Raw genomic sequence first — 22,307 nt, 5'->3', positions numbered from 1 at the left:
AATGATGGCTAGCTATGGTTTCATTAATTTCTGGTTGAACTTCTCAAGGTATTGCTATAAACACTAGGTTACTATCCTGTCATCCAGAGAACACCATTTTCAGCATTAACTTGGCCATCTAAATTCTGAACCACTGTGACATTATGTATGTATACAGCTGCAACAAAAGCAGTCAACACAAATGTGCTTATACTTTAAAACAGAAAATATAACAACTTCTGCATCAATGGACAAGATTTTAGATTGAAGAAAAATTCTGCATGTGCATGTGTCCAAAAACCTCATTTATATTACAACAGTCATTAAACAATGCTAGATCACAGGCAAGCCTTATCACCATAAAGTCTGCACATTACCACAAGGTTTCAAGTTTCTACTACAGCTTCTCAGCAGAGCTGACATTTTCTGTCTGTGATGTTGCAAATAAATTCTCCTTCTGGCATGGCTCAGCTGTCAGGCACCCCTGTTCTGTAATGAACCCATGAATTACATCTTGCAGCTCTGACATTTCTGGTCTTGCTCATCAAAATATTGTTCTTCAATTGTAATTTATAACTTAATTTAAATGTCCCTTTTACTGTGACCTTTTTAGATCAGAATGGCATTGCATCTGGCAGTTTCTACTTCAGGAAGGCATCCTTTTGCAATTACAGTCATTATGACCTCCATTGAAAAGCCCATCTAAGGCTGTATTCATGCTACAGTATTAAATAATTGTGGTCCATTGAAGAACAGTCTTAGATTTCAGAGTTGTCTTCTCGAAGGAAAAATTGCTACTATACAGTGAGAAGGCAGTACTGAACTACTTTGCAACCTACACAGAAAAGCCAATAAAAGCAAAAGGGATTGTTCAGCCAGAACACAGAAATGCAGTCATGTCCAGCATTTACAGGACAGCACTGGAATTCAGGAGTTCTTCAGGTTCGAGTGCTGGCTCTTCCACCAAATTATGTCTGGTCACAGACAAATCACATTATGTTTCTGTGCCCTGACAAGTAAAGCCTGAACTGCCGAACATGAGGTAAATACTACCAGTATTGCAAGAGCATTTTAATAGTCGAGTGATACAGATGAGTCAAAAGAAATTTTTCACTGCTGCCAAGCAAGATACTTCAGCAGAATTGCAAAAGATGATGGTATTTGCCTGGTAGTGCACTGTCGATATTTACGTAACATCCCTATTTAAGCACCAGTTATTTTAAGCTGTGCAGGCTGAAGAACATTGTACTTACTAATGAGGGATTTGCTCCTGTCACTGAAGGAGCCAAAGTTCAAGATACCCAGTAGCTCTCTGTAAAACTGTGGCATGTTTAGAAGGGTAGAAAATAAAGGGGAGACAGAAGGAAAGAACAAGACAGACAACAAGGAAAATGAAAAGCAGACCAAGAATTACTGCCACGTGGCTTGAGCAGCTAGGCCTTTTGGTGTAATTACTCTAATCCAAGCACCTAATTAAATACAAATTGTAATTCAGGACACTTCTTTCAGCAGCAGAGCTGACAAATCTCTGTTTGATACAGAAACTCTTTACAGCTATGGACATCTTGACCTACTATCAAATGGAATATGCTCTATAGCAAATATATCTCAGTAGGTGAAACAGCAAAATCCATTTTCAAATTTGCAGCATTAAAATGCTCATCCTCCAAAACAGCAAGATTTGAATCTTATCAACCCTGTCTGGTTCCCAACAAGACAGTAGCCCCAAACAGCCTTTAATTCCAGAAATTTCGTTCCCCCCCGCTCTTTGATATTCTACCTCCTCCCCACCTGCTGCAACACACCGAACAATCTGGATCAGAGAAAAAATATACTGCACTCTCAGAGAACCAAACTACTTTGCTGAGCTCCCTCTGGTGCCCAAGGACAAGAGAACCTTGGACCAATCAAGAACTTAAACGATCCAAAAAAACCACTCTGCCCAACAATCTTGTTTTGCCAACATGCTGTCACAGTTAACTGGGAAATCTTGATTTGTCACTTGCTGACACAGTCAAATTCTGTTGCAGGCCAAGCTAACAAAAAAAACGTGGTGACAGAAATCAGTAAGCTACTTAAAAAAAATACTACTACTAGTTCTGGGGTTTTTTTTAAATACCAGATTTGTGATACCTGACAGCTTCAAAATATAGAAATCAGTCCCCACTGCTTGGGAAAAAGCAACTTACATCTCGTCCCTCCAGTTCTAATCTATTTTAAGTTTCTAAATAATTGCTACAAAGTGATCTAAGAAGTTAATGATGGAGATTAAAAAGCCAGATGCTTGTGTTACATCCACTTTTCACACGCTGGGATTGCCAGGATTCTTCCGAACAGCTCAACATATAGTTGCAAAATACAAAACAATAGAGGGAGGTAACTGTGCCAGCTGGCTTTGTGGGTCAATACAACAGGCATGGCCAGTGCTCCACAAGCATCCAGGGCAAGAACTTGCCAAGCACCTGCAAAAGTTTCAACAGAACTAAAAAAACCAAACAAACAAACAAAAAAACCCTTAAAAAAAATCTTTCACATATTCCCCAGAAGTTTTTTAAAGTAACCACGGCAGACATTTTTAGCCCTTTTTATATGCCCTTTTCAACAGTTTCTCTAGAAAGATTTCTAGACTCATCTTACAAATAGAGTGCTGAAGTCTTTCCCCTAAGAGCAAGGATAAGGATGAATGAAAATTCGAAGTGGCAAAATTGTTTTATGCACTAGAGGTGGCTTCGTTTTCCAACATGCCCAGGCAGATAGCGATGGCCCCTGAAGTGCTATGCTACCTCATCTGAACCATGAAAGTAGCTGTTAATTAAGACTCATCCAAAATGAGAACTAGTAATAAGAAATGCTAACATATACTTAAATAATTTTTTATGCTTTCAACCTTGTCTGTAGTTAATGAACAAGAAAATCTGGTCTAAGGGCAAGTTAAAACACAGAGTGATTTGTCTGGGTGACATCTTACTTAGAAGTGAATTTCCTTAAACCGATATTACACCGTCATGTTTGTCACTCATGACACATTCCCATGTAATAGTGCTATGATAAGTCAGAATGCTATTAGCACAGAGACATTTATACAATATTAACATGTGATTGTTTTGTCTTTCTTCCATGTAGTAGTATGCAAGCTTAAGTGGTGATATTTCCTTACCACATGAGGATAAGTAGAGTTGCTAGCTCTTTGATTTCCCCAGCAAAAACAACACACACAACAAAATGACCAAAACCTCTCGAGATGTGCTCTTACACACTGAGTTTGCACAGTGACGCTTCCAGTTTCTTTTCTAGGGTCTGCTGTTTATGTAACTGATGCTCACAGTTTCTCTTGAATCAAAACATGAAGAATGAATTATAATTCTAGAATTTCTTTAAAACTGAGAATGAAATAGTAATTTAATTCCTTCTTGACCTGGATTCTCTGAGAAAAGAGCCATAGAAACTCTGAACAGCAGGAATAGCTCAAAAGCGATAAAGGATAAAAGAGGTTGTGAGCCTCTGGCCTACGTATTAGTATGAAGCACAAAAAAGATCTTAAAACAAATCTGCTATTAAATCAGAACTCTGGGGGACAGATGCAAAGACATGGGAGGAAGGCAGGGGAAGAAAGGACACCAAGATTTACCCCAAATTTACTCCACTGTACTTGCCAGCAGTAAACATGTTTATGCTAAATATTCACCATGTTACAATCTTTCAATGGATTGTCAGATCTAGGGCATCAGCTTTCTACCACAGAGCAGGATGAATTTTCTGAGCATATTTTTTTCCAAACCTGTTTGTCAGTCATTTCTGTTCTCCGAAATCACTGTTGTAGCCTTAAAACACTTTTTTGCTAGCTCTAATCTGCAGGGCTTGCCAGCTCCAATTTTTGTAATGTGTCTTCATAAAGTCATTTTAAAAATCAGTTCTTCCAGCCTCTGTATACCCAAATTCCAGATGCAATGACTGACTTATATCCTCAAAAGCTTTTGCTTACTTCTCTTCTACTGAAGATGAAACGACCATTTATTTCAGTGAAGTTCTAACATTACCCCTAAAGTGCAAAGTGAGATTCCAAACAACGGAAGAACCCCTTGCTTCCTATTACAGTATTCTAGGGCACTAATAGCTCTCACACCTTCTTTTAATGATACATCAGAGGCAACAACACCACATTTCTTTGAGGTGAACAACTCTGAGCAATAAAGTTGAAAGCAGAGTTTTTGCTTGTGTGCCACAATCTGCTAGATATAGAAACAGACATATGCTTCTGCCTAAGATGAACGTGATATTAAGGCACAGAGCAGGCGATAACTGCTCACTTGGATTGTTTCATTTGCTGTATTTCTTGTATTGTGAATGAAAGCACAGAGTGTCAAGGGATCCAATACAGCTGCAATTATCACCAGATAATCACCCTACCAGAAACATGTTTTTTTAAAATGAAAAAGTCATTCTCCTTGCCTGTTAACTTTGAGAAGGACATCTTTAAGTTTTAACTAAAGGCAAGCCAACACAAATCTTTCCACTGCAAGAATCATTTGAGAAGTTCCTACCTCCTCAGTTGTGCTGATTCAACTACTCGTTAGCTGTCCTACACTCTGCATGTGTGAAATGATGTCACTTTAGAGTAACCCGCAAGCAGTACGTGCTTTGTTTTGAAAAATGAACAAAACCACAAAACCACCACTTCGGAGGTCACATAAAAGTTTTCATAACCAGAATACTGTTAAAAAGCCACAAAACACTTCTCTGTATTTACAATATACCTTTGCAAACCCTTAATAAGCCTACAACAATCATGCCAAAATACTCCTATACAATTCTCTCAGTAGACAACGTATGTGAGGGTGGGATAATAAAAGGAAGACATGCTGAGGAAAACATTGTGAAAACAAGAACAGTTTTTTATGTGAAGACATACTAATAAAACCTTGGCTATTGTGCCTGTGTAGCAAGCTACATAACAAGCTTCTATAAGGTCCTTCTGCGTATCACCATGTGTATACTGTGACACAAACGTATATAAATATTTATCTTCCATCTCATAAAAGCCTCAGAACTTCACCCCACACAATGGAGCTGGAGACTTACTGCTTCCTAAGTTTGCACGCTACTTTTTCACAGGTACAAAACCAGGTTTCAGAACGACTGACCTTTACGTGACTTGCCTATAAGCTCTCTAGCACATTAAGAGTTTACAGTATTTCTAATGAATACAATAAAAAGGGACTACTACCAATCTATTAGTGTAAATTAACCTGGAAGAAACTGCAGACTTACAATGCAGTTATCACTTCTGAATTTCATTTGAGAAGTGATTTACATGGCTCTGGATATTAGGGGAAAGGCAAAACTCCTTTAAATTCCTAAGGAGCAAGATAAAAATGATCCATATGCCATTGAAATTAGCCTTCTCAAGTCTAAGGTATAATTTTAAAACACAGCTCTTAAGATGATGCCAGTAAGCTTTCTGGTATTCTTAGTTAATCTGATCTTTAATGCTTCCTAGTACTTTTTTTTATAGGGCAATACTGAACTGCAGGGGAAGAACTTCACCAGAGTTGTCTCTCACTGCAAGCCACAATCCAGTAATCTGCTTAAATATTTTGACAGTGTACATTAGCTTCAAAGTATGACAAGGACAAGGAGGATGTTCTCCGTAACAAGTACCAGCATCATACCTCTGGTAAGTTCACAGTCCAACAATGAAGGAACATTTAAGTAGCGAATTTCTTTTGTCTGAGAGTAGTTTTGCAAAATGTAATACCAGAATTGAAGTCTCTACAGAAACTCAGGAGAACAAGGAAACAACTAAAAACACAGTTTCACCTGCCTGTCTGACCACGCTGGAATTTGATCCTGCCACAGAACTGAAGGGCAGGGTTGTCTTTATTTTCATTTGAAAATTGGAACTCCTTCTCTCCATGCTCCACCTAAGTATTACAGATGGCCCAAGTTACCCAGTAATTACATGTTTTACAGAAAAAAATTATTCACAAGTAAAACATACTGGCATTACAATTGGACACATTTAAAATATTTCCACAAGACGTTCCTTCCTTCCACAGAAGAAAAAAAACCCAGTGTGTCAGATGCTTGCACTAGCAAGTAAAGAACACTAACAAAATAAGGTAGTTAAACTAGCCAACTTGGAAAGGGAATGAGTTCTAATGTTTTTCAATTGATTTCCAAACTTCAATTAGCCTAGAACAAACAAAAAAACCCAACCAACCAACCAAAAAACCCCACCCAAAACACCACCACCACCCCCCCACCACCCCCCCAAAAAAACCAACCAACCAAACAAAAAAACAACCCACAACTGGCTATTAAGTCCTGGCTCTCCTGCATGATTTTCTCGCTAAGGACCTCCACAGTTACCTTGTAAACAGCGTTTTGAGGGGCTTTTTGATGGTATTCTGATTATTAAAAAGCAATGCCTATCCACACTTAAAGCCCAAACACACTAAAAAGGCAACGTGCATTACTACCAAGTATTAATGATAAGACTTTCACATCAATCATGCTAGATCTCAGAATGCAATAATGTTGTCCACAGTGACCCAAAACAAGGTTTGCGAGTAACTCAAATTAGCATTTCCATTTCCCTTTTCACTTGCAAGGAGGAGTTCTGCCTCGAAGCAATGTGCTTCTCCGGATCACAAGATAGAAGAAAATGCGTAGCTATAAAAAAATGAAAATGTTTCCATCACCTACCATTTCACCAATAAAAAGAGCTTCCTGGGTATGAAACTGGAAAAATAAAAATATACTCAATATGCATGTTTTTGTTTTACACGATTAATATTTTAAGGTCTAACGCTTCAAACAACCTTTCCTCATGAATATTTAAATAAAGCACAAACCAGCTAATTTTAGAAAGTCAGCCACATTCAGCTACCTGTTCTATGGTCCTGGAACAAAAAAACCCTCTCCATCCCAAAATATCATGACAAAAGACTTTCAGGAACTAATCGATCCTCCTCCACACCTCTCAGTATGACAGCCAGCAAGCATCAGGAGGGCAACAGACTCCAAATGAAGACTTCATTTCCTTCCTAAGGGTTACAGTGACAAACGTGGCATCACATCCCAATAGCCAAACAAAGGAACAGTAATTGAAATCTACCTGGCGCATTAAGTGAATAATCATTTCAATGAGCTGCTATATATATATATATATATGTTGTATTGTGCCCTTCATGATCGTCATTTCTATCTGGTATAATTAACAACAAATCCTTCTGGGGGCTACAGCATCTGTTATTACATAAATAAAACACTAGCAAAGCTTGTCAAGACTAATTTATATGAAACGCTGCTCTGAAGTTTATTAGATTTCCACAGTAAGAAAACATGCTGTATCAAATATATTTTTTTTACTTTCATCTTCTGGGTCACCTGTGACAGTTTCTAAACAAAATCACAACTTGGTGCACAAATTATTTATAAGATAAAACTGATGTAAATCTGCTGTGTTTTAAATAGGTGGTGAACAGAAAGAAAAAAAGGCACTTTTTTGTCAAGAAAGTTAATTACCTATCTAAACTATTTTAAATTAGTCAAAAAAGTAGGCTCTCGGAAATAAGTCAAAGTTTCTTAAAATATCCCACCTGACAGAACTATTTTTCATAAGAAAACACTTTTCTAGAAAAATTCAAAGTTAACAAGGAAAGCATTTTCACCGGTTTCTAAAAGTTGCAATGAACAGTACTGGCACACAGAGTAAGTTTTTGAAGCATGAATAAGCCAAACATTGCAGAAACCTAAGGACCCTTCAAGAGTCATTAAGGTTAAACCTTGCAGATTGTATTTCCTTGGAAGTACAACAGTCCATGTTCGGGCAGATTCTTTAACGGGGACTATACTCTGTCAATACAGGGCTGAAAATTAGCTTAGAAAGGAAAAGATGACTTGCACCACAAGACCTACAAAAGAGAAACTACAGCAAAGCTGAAGTTAATGAGACTATTACAACAACACTACAGGGTTAAGCCTTACTGCCATACATTGCGATGTCATATTGAGGGGAAGTCACGACAACAGCCATCAAAATATTATACAAACAAGATTCTTAAGGGGATAAATTAAGGAGTTTGTATCGTGCTTTTATTTCAAAAGTGTGAAACTCCCAATTCAGTATGTAAATCAGCAGTGCTTATCTGAAATAAATCTCTACTAGATATACAAAAAGAAAGAATCAGAAGAGCAGAAATGAAGTATTTTGGGACTAAGTCTCAGAAGCAAGACTAGAAGTGCAACTACAGGCTCCTTAGACTCCCAAGTGACTAAAGGGGGTAATTGAAGTACATAGTGAAACAGTGAAGTTAAATGAATTTTCTGCATTAGCCTTTTATTATAGATGACAAGGGGAAAGAAATTCCAATTCCAAAAGCTCTTTGATGATTACTGGCCTTAATAGAGATTTGAGTCTTTAAGAAGGATGGTAAGGAACAACTTTGAAAATTCTAGAGTGAGGTAAGCCACCAGAACCAGACGGCATCCATCCCAAGAGAATGGAAGGAAATAAAATGTAAAACAGGCTGAAGTGGATGTGCAATACACACTTAACTTTGATCCTTATCAAAAAGTATAAAAAACTTTCAACACGCTGGCTATCTTTATAAAAGGAATCAAAAGGACTAAGATTTATACATTCACCTCAGCTGTAAAGTTGTAGTGGGTTTGCACAGCAAGGGTTTGCTAGCAGGGGCAGCTTCTGCGAGAAGCTGCCAGAAGCTTCCCTGTGCCTGATGGAGCCTGTGCCAGCTGCCTCCCGGCTGGACCCACCACTGGCCACAGCCGAGCCCATCAGCGACTGTGGCAGTGCCGCTAGGATAGGGGGGGAAGAAAAATCTGCACCAGTGCAAGAGAGGAGCGAGAACATGTGAGAGCAACAGCCCTGCAGACACCCAGGGCAGGGCAGGAGGGCAGGAGATGCTCCAGGTGCCGGAGCGGAGGTTCCCCAGCGGCCCGTGGTGAAGGCCATGGTGAGGCAGGCTGTCCTGCAGCCCAGGGAGGGCCGTGGTGGAGCAGATCCCCGCCTGCAGCCCAGGGAGGGCCGTGGTGGAGCAGGGGGATGCCCCAAAGAGGCTGTGACCCTGTGGGAAGTCCATGCTGGTGCATGCTCTTGGCAGGACCTGTGGCCCCATGGAGAGAGGAGCCCACACTGAAGCAGGTTTGCTGGCAGGGCTTGTGACCCCCCACAGGGGACCCACGCTGGAGCAGGCTGTTCCTGAAGGACTGCACCCCATGGAAGGGACCCACGCTGGAGCAGGTTGGGAAGAACTGCAGCCTGTGGGAAAGACTGATGTTGGAGAAGTTAATGGAGAACTGTCTCCTGTGGGAGGGACCCCACGCTGGAGCAGGGGGAGATGCGGGGAGGAAGGAGCAGCAGAGACAACATGTGACGAACCAATCGTAACCCCATTCCCTGTCCCCTGCACTGCTTGTGGGGAGGATGTAGAGAAATGAGGAATGAAGCGAAGCCCAGGAAGAATGGAGGGGTGGGGGGAAGGTGCTTTTGTTTTGATTTTCGTTCCCATTATCCTACTCTGATTTGAATGGTAATAAATGCAACTAATTTCCCCAAGTCAAATCCGTCTCGCCCATGATGGCAATAGCTGAGTGATCTCCCTGTCTTTATTTGGACCCATGAGCCTTTCGTTACGTTCTCTCTTCCCTGACCAGTTGAGGAGGGAGTGTCAGAGCAGCGTCAGTGGGCACCTGGCGTCCAGCCACGGTCAAGCACTCACTGTGAAGCACTGAGAAATAACACTTGACTTTGCGAAGTAGACGTGAGAACAAGGAAGATTTTAATTTGGGGACATAATTTGATCTTGGATTTCAGCTGGTTACACGTGCAAGTATGTAGACTATATTTTAAAAATTTTGCAGAATAAGAATGAAAGTTCTGCTGCTGTTTATTTAGTAAGTATTATGGGGGCACATTTTAGATCTTAATCCTATTTTAATCCTGTCTGTTACAGGAAACAAGACAAAAATGGATGCAGTCTCTCAAGTATGTAATCAAATATATGCAGAAATAAAACAAAAACCCCAATGAGAGTGGTTTTGGTAAGTAACGTTGCATAAGGAACATTTTTCTTGTTTAAGAATATGGGCATTTCAACCGTAGCGTAGCTATCAAGTCATACATACCTAATCATGGACTTAACCAGTTACAAACCAGTTCTGTAACTTACACAGACTGAGCTTCTTTTTAACATTCTGAAGTATTTAAAAGCTTTGTGTAATGAGATGCTTTACTGACAGTAAATTAATTATAAAAAGCATATGTGATTATTTTGATAGTCAGTTCCACTCACTCCAATAAAACCATCAAACATGCTTCAGATACTTTCTCTAAACAAACAGATAATCTTTTTTCTGTTGCAGTGATTACTGCTCAGTTTCTGAGGTGTAGCACACCATCTACAAGCTTTTAAGAATTTTATAAACAAATAGTTTAAAACTATGCAACTGTAAATAATCAGAGCATAAAAGCAGAGGCAGACATAATATTGTGGCCATTAGGTGATATTTAACATTAGCCAATTTGCAGGAGTACAACCTACTAAGTTTTTTGTTGGTATCACTAGTAGTTTTATTTTTACTGAATGAAAACAAATTACTTGAGCCTCAATCATTGTGAACAAAGAACACACTAGTCACTGTATATAGTCATGGCGCTGAACACTGAGGCAGAATATGCTTAAAACTACTTTAAAAAAGGAGATCTTTGAAAATTAAAGCCCAAGCTGGACACTGCATCTTTCTGTGGCAGCTTCACAAAAAACTTGCTCAACTGAGGTTGCTTCCAGCTTCCAGTCCTACCAGCTGCCCAGGGGGGTCAGTACAATTTTATTGTGATTGCCCCAAAACATGTTATAGATTTACCTAGAGACTCATTCAGCAAAGAGTATTTCCTATCCTTTCCACAGCTTTTACAAGTGCATGTGATTAGACCATAGCCAATAATTGTAAAAATGACAGGACAGAGCTCAAATGTTGATACCTCCACAATATGTTTTATGGATAAAAGGTGACACAGAAAGGAAGAATGAAAATCATTCATTGGTAGATTCAGCAGATCTGTCCATGTGTTTTTTCGGAGTAACATATGACCAGTTACACATAATTCCTTTTATTATGTTTCAGGAAGGAATCAATGAAGACACACAAAAGTCATCTCAGAGTCAATACCACCACACCACAATTCTCCAATAGCTGCAGATAGGTGTCTGGGGAAACAACCAACTACAGATTTCACTATGTTACCAAAAAACATAGAATGACAGACTAGTTTCTTCAGCTTGATTTAAAAGAAAAAAAAAAAAGAAAAAAAGAGAAAAAAATTGTGTATCATGATTTATGGACATTAGTGCCCCCCACCCTCCCCAAAAGAGTTAATGGCTGTAGCGGCACTGAAACCATGTGAGTATCACAACATACATGCACATCTACGTATCTACTCAGTAACACTTTATTTACACACACTATGTTTATGCAAGAGAACTGGACACACATGCATCCAAACATAAATGATAATGAAAACTGGATCATGAGTGGGATAAGTTCCAGTCATTATTCCATACACGACACTGTATATCTGACGGTATTATGCATTTCCCTTCTAGGAAATAATCTTTTCCTACAGCTAGAAACTAGCTGGACTGAATGAAAGGACCAACAAACGAGATTAACAATTCCAGCTGGTGTACTTGACCCAAGCAGCTTCCCATAGAGAATATTCACTAGCTGTCAAGCTCAAAGGCAGCACCCAAAAGTTTATCACAAAGTCTGTAGTTTAGATTTTGGAAACTATGTGTTATTTGAAAGGAAGTTATGATAACCTAAGCTACTACTGTACTCATACTGTGATCCTAACAAAATCTAATTTACCTGCTAAATATTTTACATACTACATGCTTTAAGTAGTCCAGTAATAAATGGAAAGACTGCTCTTCCATACAGTAGTTCTATATACTTACTGTATTGAGTGCATTAAGCGTAGTGTCGTCACGGGAGGCTGCAACACAACCATCTTCTGTGGACCCTCCATCGCACATGCCTGCAAAAGCTGCCATGCTCCTTTATAGTTTGAGGAAAAAAAAAGTTTAAATTCTTCAGCTACTGTTTGATGCACACATCATGCAATACAGAAGTAGTAAATTTACACCTTAAATTGGAAATTTCAGGGCCTTGCAATACTGTGGAAACAAACAAAATGAGGCACCACAAACACTGCTAGTTGTTACGCAAACCTGAGTCACCTCAGCATATGGAATAATTAATTCAAAATGAAAATTAAAATCTAGAGTGGGTTTCATCAATTAAAAATCTGCACTGAAGTAGTACCAAAGTCTGGTCAGGATTATGTAAGATACCATATCCATACCTGAGGACAGAGCCTCCCCAGAAACAGCAAACCTCTTCTGCAATCACAGTGTCATTATGTCAGAAAACTAACTTAAATTGCAGATTCCCCACATCTCTGATTCTTGTAAACTGCAAGTAATTTACTAATAGCTCAATTATTATGAGGCCCACCAGTGCATCTGGTTAATCTACCAGGCATACTAGAGACCTGTATGAAACTGAAATGCTAACTAGCGTTCATTCTAAAAACATATAGTCTATGAAGAAATCCTATGCCATCACGGATATTCCACTTGTAGCACTTAACTTCCCTTGTTACATGGTACACAACCAATGCTCTATCATGCTAGCCCATACTGCTGGCTTTGCACTTAAGTTCAAAAGCCACAGCCAAGAGAAAGATTCTGTGTTGGCCCAACATCAAATCGGGGCATTCTTGTCTTCAAGTAAACATTTCAGCTTATCTGGCTGACATCCACGCTACACCAAAACAGCACAGAAAGGAGTGACCGTAGCCAACTGCATGTACATGCCAGCCCACATTTCCACTACAGCATTCTACAGACACTGGTATTATCTTGGCTGAAATTACCTTGCTGCCCTAAGGTACATAAGTAAGTCACAATCATTGACTCCTGGCATCCACACAAGTTCTTCATGCTGCGTCACTGTGTCACCATCTGGGGAAGGAAATGGCTGCAGATCAGGAAGCTTAGCCTGGAAAAAGATTAAGAGTTCACACAGACATTACAGTTGTTAAAAATGCTACGAGGATGCACAAGTGTTATTAATAATAAAATTTGTAAGTCCCCTGAAATACTATGATCTCATAGGTGAAAGATATTCAGACAACAGGTGGTGAAGCTACTTGTTCAGGTTTCAGAAGTTTGAGGAAATTGGGTCATCAAGCCCCAAATCTATTCACTTTATCAAGCATTCCTCCTTTTAGGAGTGCAGTTCATTTTCTGACAAATATGCAGGGTTAACACCACCCCTCAGTCCACCACAAGCGAAGCCTTTCTGTACACAGACCAAGTACAAGCACGCCTGCAGAAAAATCACAGCTTGAAAGCAAACCATTTTGTACTGCGCATGTAGCCCTCCGATGTGTAGAAGTCAAACACTACTGGACAACTGACCCTCAAAGAGACAGTTTTCATTTGTCACAAAAAGAAAAAAAGAAAAAAAAAAAAAGAAAAAAAAAAGATGTTGCTACAGCTCCTGCTTGCCAGGCTAAACCATATTCATATAACCTACTACTATAAAAGGTGGCAATAATGCGGCTACCATGCACATCATTTCACATCAATAAAAAACTCTACACACTTGATACGAAGTTTAAACTTAAGCCCTCAGTAAAACATTAAAATTCTGAAGAGAAATAAAAGACATTTCCTGCAAGTGAGATGGCTCAGTGATGAACTCTGCCACTAAATAAGTATTACGCTGTATCCAGAGACCCAATTAGCATCTCTAGTCATCTACTGCCATGGGATGAGATAGCTGAGAGCCTCTTCAGAAACAGCTTTTAAGCCCTATAATTACCTCCTATACTTAAAACGCTAAACATATTTGAGAGGCAACATTTACACATAACCAGTAATTACAAGTCACAGGTTCAGATGTCTTTCATGTTCTGCTCTTTAATCTGTACTTTATTTTACTTCTTGCCTGGGAAAGTGGGTATGTCATTGAACTTTTCTTCTGGAAAAAGAAAAGCAAGCATTTTACCAAGGTGAGGTGTCTATGAGAGGTACGCATTCTAGCAACCAGGGTGCTTTCGCAAATTAGTGTTCATCCTTATGTTCCCTAGGAACATGCTCAATTACTATGTACTCTGAAGAGCAACTTCCTCTTGGGCACCTCTGTTCAATAACTTGTTAGCCTGAAGTCTTCCTAGGAGAAAGTTTAGCAAAGACCCACTGTCATCCTCTTATGCATATGAATTTTGAGAACAACTGCAATTCTACAAAACATTTATCTTCACTTGTGTCCCTACTTGCAATTATGATAGTAGCAGTACTTCGAGGTGTCAGTGTATCAAATACCAAAAAAACCCAGCAGTCCCCAGGAATCTGTAAGATGCACAATTTAAGGAAAATGAAGGCAACAGATATTCACCAGAAACCACTACTGGGATCTCAGGGTTGTTACTGGACTGTGACACATATACCCTATTCTCACTAAGGTGGGTGAAGGAAAGTATATCCATCTCGGAGTTGACAAAGCCCAGTGCGCAGAGACTATTTTTATATTTTCCACAGAATTAATCAGACTATAGAAGGAGGAAAGCAGCAAATACAAACCTCAACCTGACTTTCTACCACAGCCTACAATCAACCATTCACGTATCTTAACATTATACCTTATGCTAATTAACAGGATGAGTATATATCCTCTTAGTGATGGCATTTGGCAGAAACACAGATGCTCAGCAAATGAGTGAAAGAACAGTGGAAGTTTGAAATATTAAGCAAGCAAAAATTATCAGTATTCTAAAACAGTGGAACTTCTTCCTACTTCTTTTTTTCCATCCATAAATGCATCTGGTAATTACACCTTACAGCACAGGTGACTAACACCTGCCAAAATATTAGATGACAATTTGAGATTAAAGTTGTTTTGAAGGTATCATTTACAGTACTCTTATTATGACTAGTGAAAAGATTAGTACAGGTTTAATTGCCAAGGACTGTTTTCCTCTAAATGCGAAACATCCTTAAGAATGTTATATACATTGCATAAATGTTTACTTTCACTAGTTATTAAACAAGATTTTAAAAAGAGTCTGAGTGAATATTCATCACTTGGATGCAAAAATCTAGCACTTGGACAGTACAAAGTCAATTCCACACGTAAAGGAGAGCACTCTGTTCCTAGTGACAGATCTGGCCTTATGAACCAAAGTTGTATGTTAAGACTCTTTAACAACAGATTATTTTCAATGCTTATGAAGGATCCCCCTCAAATTAGAACACACCAGGAACAAACCAACATCTAGGAGTCTTAACCTTATTCTGCTTCCCAGTGTTTGAATACATGCAGCATGCTTTCTCAATTTCAACAATCCAAAGATCTCAATGCACTGGTCTTTAGTTCTTACTGCTTCTCACAGCCAAACAAACAATACAGTTGAGGTCTCCCTGTCTTTAAAAATCAAAACTTACCCTCTCTTCAAGATCAGAAAGTGAAATGAATGCCTGCATAAAAAAGACTTGGGAAATATGAATAAGATACTGTAATTGTAACATGACTTCCATAGACTATGGACAAACGGGATATTTCAGTAATTGTCCAGAATTATCATGCCTCCTGGTTAGGAAGAATTTAAACTGCTTTGTGTGAAAATTATGCAGGTAAAAGGGTGAAGACCAGCCAATCTCCTGAGCAGCAATGGAGGACCAAGTTGGTAATGTTGGCACATGGCAACACAGGAAGAAGGTATTTAGAAGGAGGCCTAACCCCAACAGCTGCCGTACCTGCTCCAATTAGAAATACTAACTTCATTTTTAACACAATTGTTGAATGACTAAATGCACAGTGGCCCCTGTGACTTTCATGCTGTTGGCCACAGTTGGCCAAACTCATTCAACACACAAAAACCTAGGGAGAGAGCATGTGCAGACCTCAAGTGTAAGCAAGCCACAGACACGACACCAGAGCATGTTCAGAGACAAACATAAAAGGGAGAGCAAGGTTACTGTGAATTCTGCAGTAATGACAGCTACATTAACAGACATACTTAAAAGCACTATACCCCGTGTTAAAAGATGAATACACACATAAATATCTATGTATATCTCAATACAGCTGCTGTTCAGGAAACAAACCTTTCTCGGGGTTAAAGTTCCCCCCCATCCATCTGATTTTGTAATGTTGTTCTTTGAAAACTCCTGTCTTTTTTTAATACATTCTAAAAGAACTCCATTTTGTTTAAATACATAGATTCATGAAAAAGACTAATTGTTATAGGCAACAAACTATCAACTTGACAATTTTACTATGCAAATTAAAGTTAAAAGATCTACTTTCAATATAACTGGGAAACACCACTGAATAGTTTTTAAAAAACATTACTTGCTGAAAGCCAGCTGAGAATCATTCATTTTTAATTCCAGAATGCGTCCAATAATAGCCGAGATTCTTCCATTATTTCTAGTAGTTACTCATATTCCTTCAATCTCATTCCAGAATTAACTCAAGAGTACTTTTGCTAGTAAAAATCATTAGCGTATCAACATTTGACATCGAAAAATCTCATTAACTGAGCTAAGGAATTCTAAAGAACTCATGATGAATCTAAAAAGCGCACTCTATTTGAATGCATACAATTTCAAATAGGTGTCATCTGAACAGACTAAGTGGCAAAAGCATGCCCTCTGGGTATTAGAATACAAACAAAATCCATTACCTGGTGGCTGGGTCCAACTCTGATTTCACCTTGGGTACTGTTTAGCCTCCTAATATATAAGGGGGGAAAAAAACAGCAATGAGAAAGAATTACAATTAATGTAATTTAGGATCATATTCTGTATTTTTTGTCACTGAATTCCCAATGCAAATGGAAAAGAAGCAAAAATAATACATTATTAAGAAAACAAGAAAGGATACACCCAGGTGTATTACAGGCCATGCTGCAAATGGCAAAAACCAACAGGGCTAGTCAGAAACTTCAGTCAAGCAGTCAAAGTCAAGAAGAGGATCAATGTGATCTGTCCTCAGAGCAGCAAGAAAGCAGTCAGCAGCTAATGGGACACACACCTGCCTACTTTTTGATATTTAAATTTAATGTGATGCAGAAGTAGCACTGACTTCTAATCAAAAAAATCCTTTAAAAGCCTCTGAAGTTCTCTACAGCTCTGAACTGCTCTATGCTTTAGCCAGCCAGCCCAAAGCCTGCTATGCAATGAATCACCTCCCAAGAACAGCTTTTACTAGTACTGTTCCTTTAGCTGCTTATTTCAACACCAAACCTAAAATAAAGCAGGCAACATGCTAAGCACTGTGCTATAGATTAGTACATAGGAAATACCACATTCCTCATGAACGGCTTCATGGTCATTTTAATTTTGAAACAGAAAATATCTTTAAAATATTTGGGGTGTTAATCTTTGAAGAACAGAGCCTTGCATTACCAGAATTGGCAAAACTAATTTATCTTTTTCCAGGCAGAGTTCATGGAGAACTATTTAAGTTACTCTGGATCTCACATTCAAAATTATCTAGCTCTTGTTTTAAGAAGTTAAAATTATTACTACTGCTGTTATTTGATTTTCAAAAATTACATCAGATAGCATGACGCAGAAGCATGGAAAATCTAAAAAGCAATAAAAACATGCCTTATAACATTTGTAAAAGTGAATTCGATTCAGTTCATCCAGAAAGGCCTTCCCTTCCACATAATGTGCTTGACCCTCACTTTTCCACTATTTTGAAAACCTATTTGTATAAAAAACTTCAAGTTCCAAATGAACTGTCCATGGAGTGAGAATTATGCTCTGAAGGGCTCTGTGCTGCTCACACCATTGGCTGGAATTACTGAAATATCACATTATATGGTAGTAGAAAAAACGTTTTTTCATGTTGCAGTAGAATTACTGTGGCAACAACAGAAGTTAAAGGTATGCCAATATAAACCAAAATAATACATGTGACATGACAGAATTTATTTTTCTTCCTAATCTTGAACAGACTAACAGAGCAAATAAAAGTTGAGTACTGAAGAGTGCCCTTGGACCCTTTTTCTTTATTAAAGATATTACAATATAAGCAACAAGACGGCACATGAAAAAAAACTAGTTACTGGAAATACTAATTTCTCCAGGACTACAATTGAATCCATGAGACCTTTCTGCTGTAATATCCACCTATTCTCAAGAGCTAGCTCACTATAGTCTACAGAGGCATTGGTGCATGAACATTGGTACGTGGGTTACTGAATGCAGCCGCAGTCTGAAAACTTAAGCGACCCTCCAAGACTCCCGTAAAATGGCGCTGAAGAACAGAACCAAATCCAAAGGATTTCAATATCCTTAAAATCAACATTTTTCTTTTTCTATAAGTTGTTCTTATTTAAACAGGCATCTTTTATTTATATTCTGTATATTACATTAAAAGGATCACAAAATTCAGAGCTGTTTTAAGACAAACTTCTGAATGTAACACTTCAGTAACTGCAAGACCTTTAAGGGAGTCTCAACACACTCGCAAGGAAAAGCACACACCTAAACCTAACAGAACACTATCTATAATCTGGAAACAGCAAACTTGAATTAACCTTGCAATCTGCTGGTACAGGAACAGTGACGTCATTTTACAAGTAAGCTGCTGCCCTGCAGGATTTCTTATTCACCCTGCTGTGTTCACAGTGATCATAACAATGACTGAGAAAGTTTCCTTTAAACTTTAAAAATTAAGGTCATGACCATAAAGTGCTAGCCCTGAGCAAAACTAAACAACAGAGAGATCAAACCATTAAATATCAAAAGTCAAAAAGCCAAAAAGGTCACTGGAAAGGTTGATTTTAACATGCATATTTTGCATATCTTTATAAACATTTTCGCCTCAAAATTTCAAAAAGTACACTGCATATGTGTGTTCAGTTAAATGTCACCTTACTGACCGTTCTGAAACATTATTCATTGGTGCACAAGTGGGTTAACTACAGCAGTGGCTCTGAATGGCCCTTATCCAAGACAAGGTGACAGGAGAACCTGTCAGACAGGAATAAACACAGGTTTTGCAATACTCAATCTTATGGCATTGTGTAGACATCGTGCCACCGTGCTGGAAAGCAAATGCACTCTAAAATATGTGCATGTCTCCTGAAAAGAATGGGAACACGTCAAAATGTTTTTCACTAATGCATATTTTTGCAAGACAATCTGACGCTGTTCTTGTTTTCAGGTTATGCAAAGAAAAGACCGAACTAGAAAACCAATGTTATATTTACAATAAAATTATAAATTAAATACTAGGGTACATTCTTCAGCTACAAGGTGTCAGATTTTTCCCTGTGAGGAGCAAAGGGAAAACCAACAACAGAAAATACTGATGCTCTTCCTTTATTCCTGAATTCAGTTGAAAGCCATGCGTATCTCTACTAGTCAGCGCATAACAAACTAAAAACACAGTTACGCAGTTTCTGCCAAATACAAGACTTCACATCAGCCAAAGGCTGCACAAGTAGGTACTGTACTTAAAAAGAAAATTAAGGTATTTTTTGTTTTGATAGGAAAACCCACAGCACTCCAAATATCCCCCAACTCCCAATTCCTTCACTAAATATGATAAATAAAGCATTTGAGAATCAAGGCTGATGACAGGATGCTACAGCATCCTGTAAATAATTGCAAAGATAAAAGCGAGTTTTGTATGGGACTCCTGCTCCTACCTATTCACGTGGAGTTAGCTGGGGAAACTCAATGGTTTCCCCACATGAAAATGAAGCATCGAGAGAAGTATTTCTGTGTGCTTTTTCACATTGTTTCCTGATTATATTCACATCCTAAAGGTACTCCCTTCCTCTGTCCCAAAAGGTAAAAGCTGGACTGAATCAAGCTGTTATGCAGGGGGCTGTTTCAGACTGCACTTTTTTTTTTTTAAAGAGCACAAAGCTGACTGCTCTGCAAGGGCACACAATCTGTTAAATAATTTTTACTGCTTCCACGTCCCCAGGAACAGGTTTGCAAATGGAAAGGAAATTCTTGCTATGGAAACTAAAATGCACTGTAGGTTTTTTAAGCAAAATTATATTGGTGGAGAGCAATTACAATAATAATGGAACAGCACTATGTTTATTGGGGGGGGGGGGGGGGGGGGGGGGGGGGGAGGACATGAGGACCCAACACTGTATATGAAATCTGACACAAAAGAAACTGATGTAACAAAGCAGTATCCATAGCAACAACAACTTAATATTTCAGTCCTCTTCAGCTGCAGTGGATTAAATATAATGACAAGATGTTCTCTTTGAAAAGTAACCTGTTGCCATGACAACGTTTTATTCTGCAAAGTAAACAGGGGCTGGTCAGAAAGGAGATGGAAGCCTGCGTCTGAATATCAAAAAGGCAAGAAGCTTCTGCAGCAGAGCAGGGCAAAACAAGCACACTCTAATCTGAGAGAGGCTTGTGCCAAACAGTTTGGAGAGAACAGAGAGGATGTTCAGTTCAACAAAACTTTGTCCTTTCCATTCTAAAGCAACAGGAGAGGCTGGAGGTTCAAGGCCAAAAGCAGCACCACTGAGAGAAAACAGTTCAGATGCGAACAGTGACGATGAGAAAGGAATAGGAGACAGCACAGAGTGGTGCAAAGCCTTAATTTATCAGCCTTAGAAAGAAGGAAAGAGAGGAAGGAAAGCCGGCAACAACAGTTCCTGCACGATTTCCCATACAGAAACAAGTTTAACCCTCTCTGTTTATTATCTACCTTCTGGTCTGCACCATACACCACACTCATACCATTTACCCATAAGCTGGCCCAACTGGCAGCCTCTGTCCACAAAAATAATGCAGCACTGCAATGCCATCAAGGACCAAAACATGGCAACAGAAGCACTGCAAGACAGAGTTTCAGCTGCAGTGGAGTACACACAGATCAGCTTTGAGGTAACTTGGGTTCAGGACCTGCGACACAAACTGGGTATTATAACACTGCCAGAGCTGTGCAGGAGTCAAGGTTGGAAACTCGCAACAAAACTCTCCAGAGAGCGGAGGCAATAGCAAAAGGCATTTGCAGATTTCTGCATGGCACTTCTCTGCACTGTCCTGTCTTTGTCCTACCCCTGACACAAATCCAAGCCAGTTCTTTACTCAGCACATTTAGCGAAGATCTTTGCTAGGAAGCCAGGCTTCTGTAAGAAACCACGCACACTCTATACGTAAGTTGGACCTCCAAGGTCTAGGATCGTGTGTACAAGGTAGAATCTTAGAAACTGCAGTACTGCTTCTTTCATGTTCTCCTTTATGCTACCCTAAGTTCAGCAAGAAACAAGCTCTGTAATAACTGCACATTTTTTTTATAATGACTTACATGCCCAAGATGGAGGTGAGGGAGATAGTACTACTCCTGTTACCACACTAAACCAATTATGTTCTTCATCAGTTCATTTCACCCGGCAGCAGACATGGCTTACTTTTGTTCTGCTGTGGTCACCACACACTCAATGAATGCTCTCCACCACATACTGGACTTCCACTGGCTTTCTGAAACATCTGCTACTAGCCAGCAAAAGCTCAGAAAACATGAAAATAAATCAATGCTGCCATTAAGTTAAAAAAAAATCAAATCAAAAACCACACCACCAAAACAAAACACTAGCCATCAAAGGCTCAGAAAACATGAAAATAAATCAATGCTGCCATTAAGTTAAAAAAAATCAAATCAAATAACACACCACCAAAACAACACTACAACAAAACTACAAAATCACATACAGGGCAGCATAATGTGCTACCCATTTAACCACTCCTGGTACAATCATTCCCACTTCTGTATGTTGGGGTGATCTGTAATTAAACTCAAGGGATGCTTGAACAGAGAAAGGTTTTTAAACCGGCCAAATCGTTCAGCCACAGACCACCCCTCAGTCTTTCTTATTCTCTTTGGAGCTCCCCAAAAAAACAAAGGTTTCAAAATCAGCTTGGTACAACCCACTACCTACTGCAACAGACACGCCACAAATGCAAGCTTCACAGTGCAAAGGAAGGTTCAACAATTAAACTAGAAGTGCTGTCAGTCTAAGTAGCTCTCACCACCCTGGAACACGGCCTGTAGCACGGGACAGGGCTCTCTGAAGTTGAGACCAGAAGGGGTACCAGAATAACAATTAGTATGTATTCAGCCATCACAATGCGAGGACAGGTTGATCATTAAGGAACAGTGCAAAAACAGTTGGAAGGGGTCATTATTTTTACATGAAAAAAGATTAAAAGAGGAAAGACAATGTAAAGCTAGGATAT

The 22,307-nt window shown here is 39.0% G+C and overlaps 1 protein-coding gene across 8 annotated transcripts in view; it reads right to left on the bottom strand.

Moving 5' to 3' along the window:
- The window catches only part of RERE (arginine-glutamic acid dipeptide repeats), a 254,066-nt gene that overhangs the window by 84,363 nt on the left and 147,396 nt on the right, over nt 1-22,307 (bottom strand). For all 8 annotated transcript variants that reach the window (XM_055799961.1, XM_055799963.1, XM_055799956.1 and 5 more), the window contains 3 exons: nt 16,760-16,808; nt 12,941-13,065; nt 11,961-12,060 (listed from right to left, as the gene is read on the bottom strand). In XM_055799961.1, coding sequence (XP_055655936.1) covers nt 11,961-12,060; nt 12,941-13,065; nt 16,760-16,808 — 274 coding nt within the window. The remainder of the gene's footprint in view (nt 1-11,960; nt 12,061-12,940; nt 13,066-16,759; nt 16,809-22,307) is intronic.

The sequence above is a fragment of the Falco peregrinus genome, chromosome 3, assembly GCF_023634155.1.
Source record: "Falco peregrinus isolate bFalPer1 chromosome 3, bFalPer1.pri, whole genome shotgun sequence".
NCBI lineage: Eukaryota > Metazoa > Chordata > Aves > Falconiformes > Falconidae > Falco > Falco peregrinus.
This window is presented reverse-complemented; position numbering and strand designations above follow the sequence as displayed.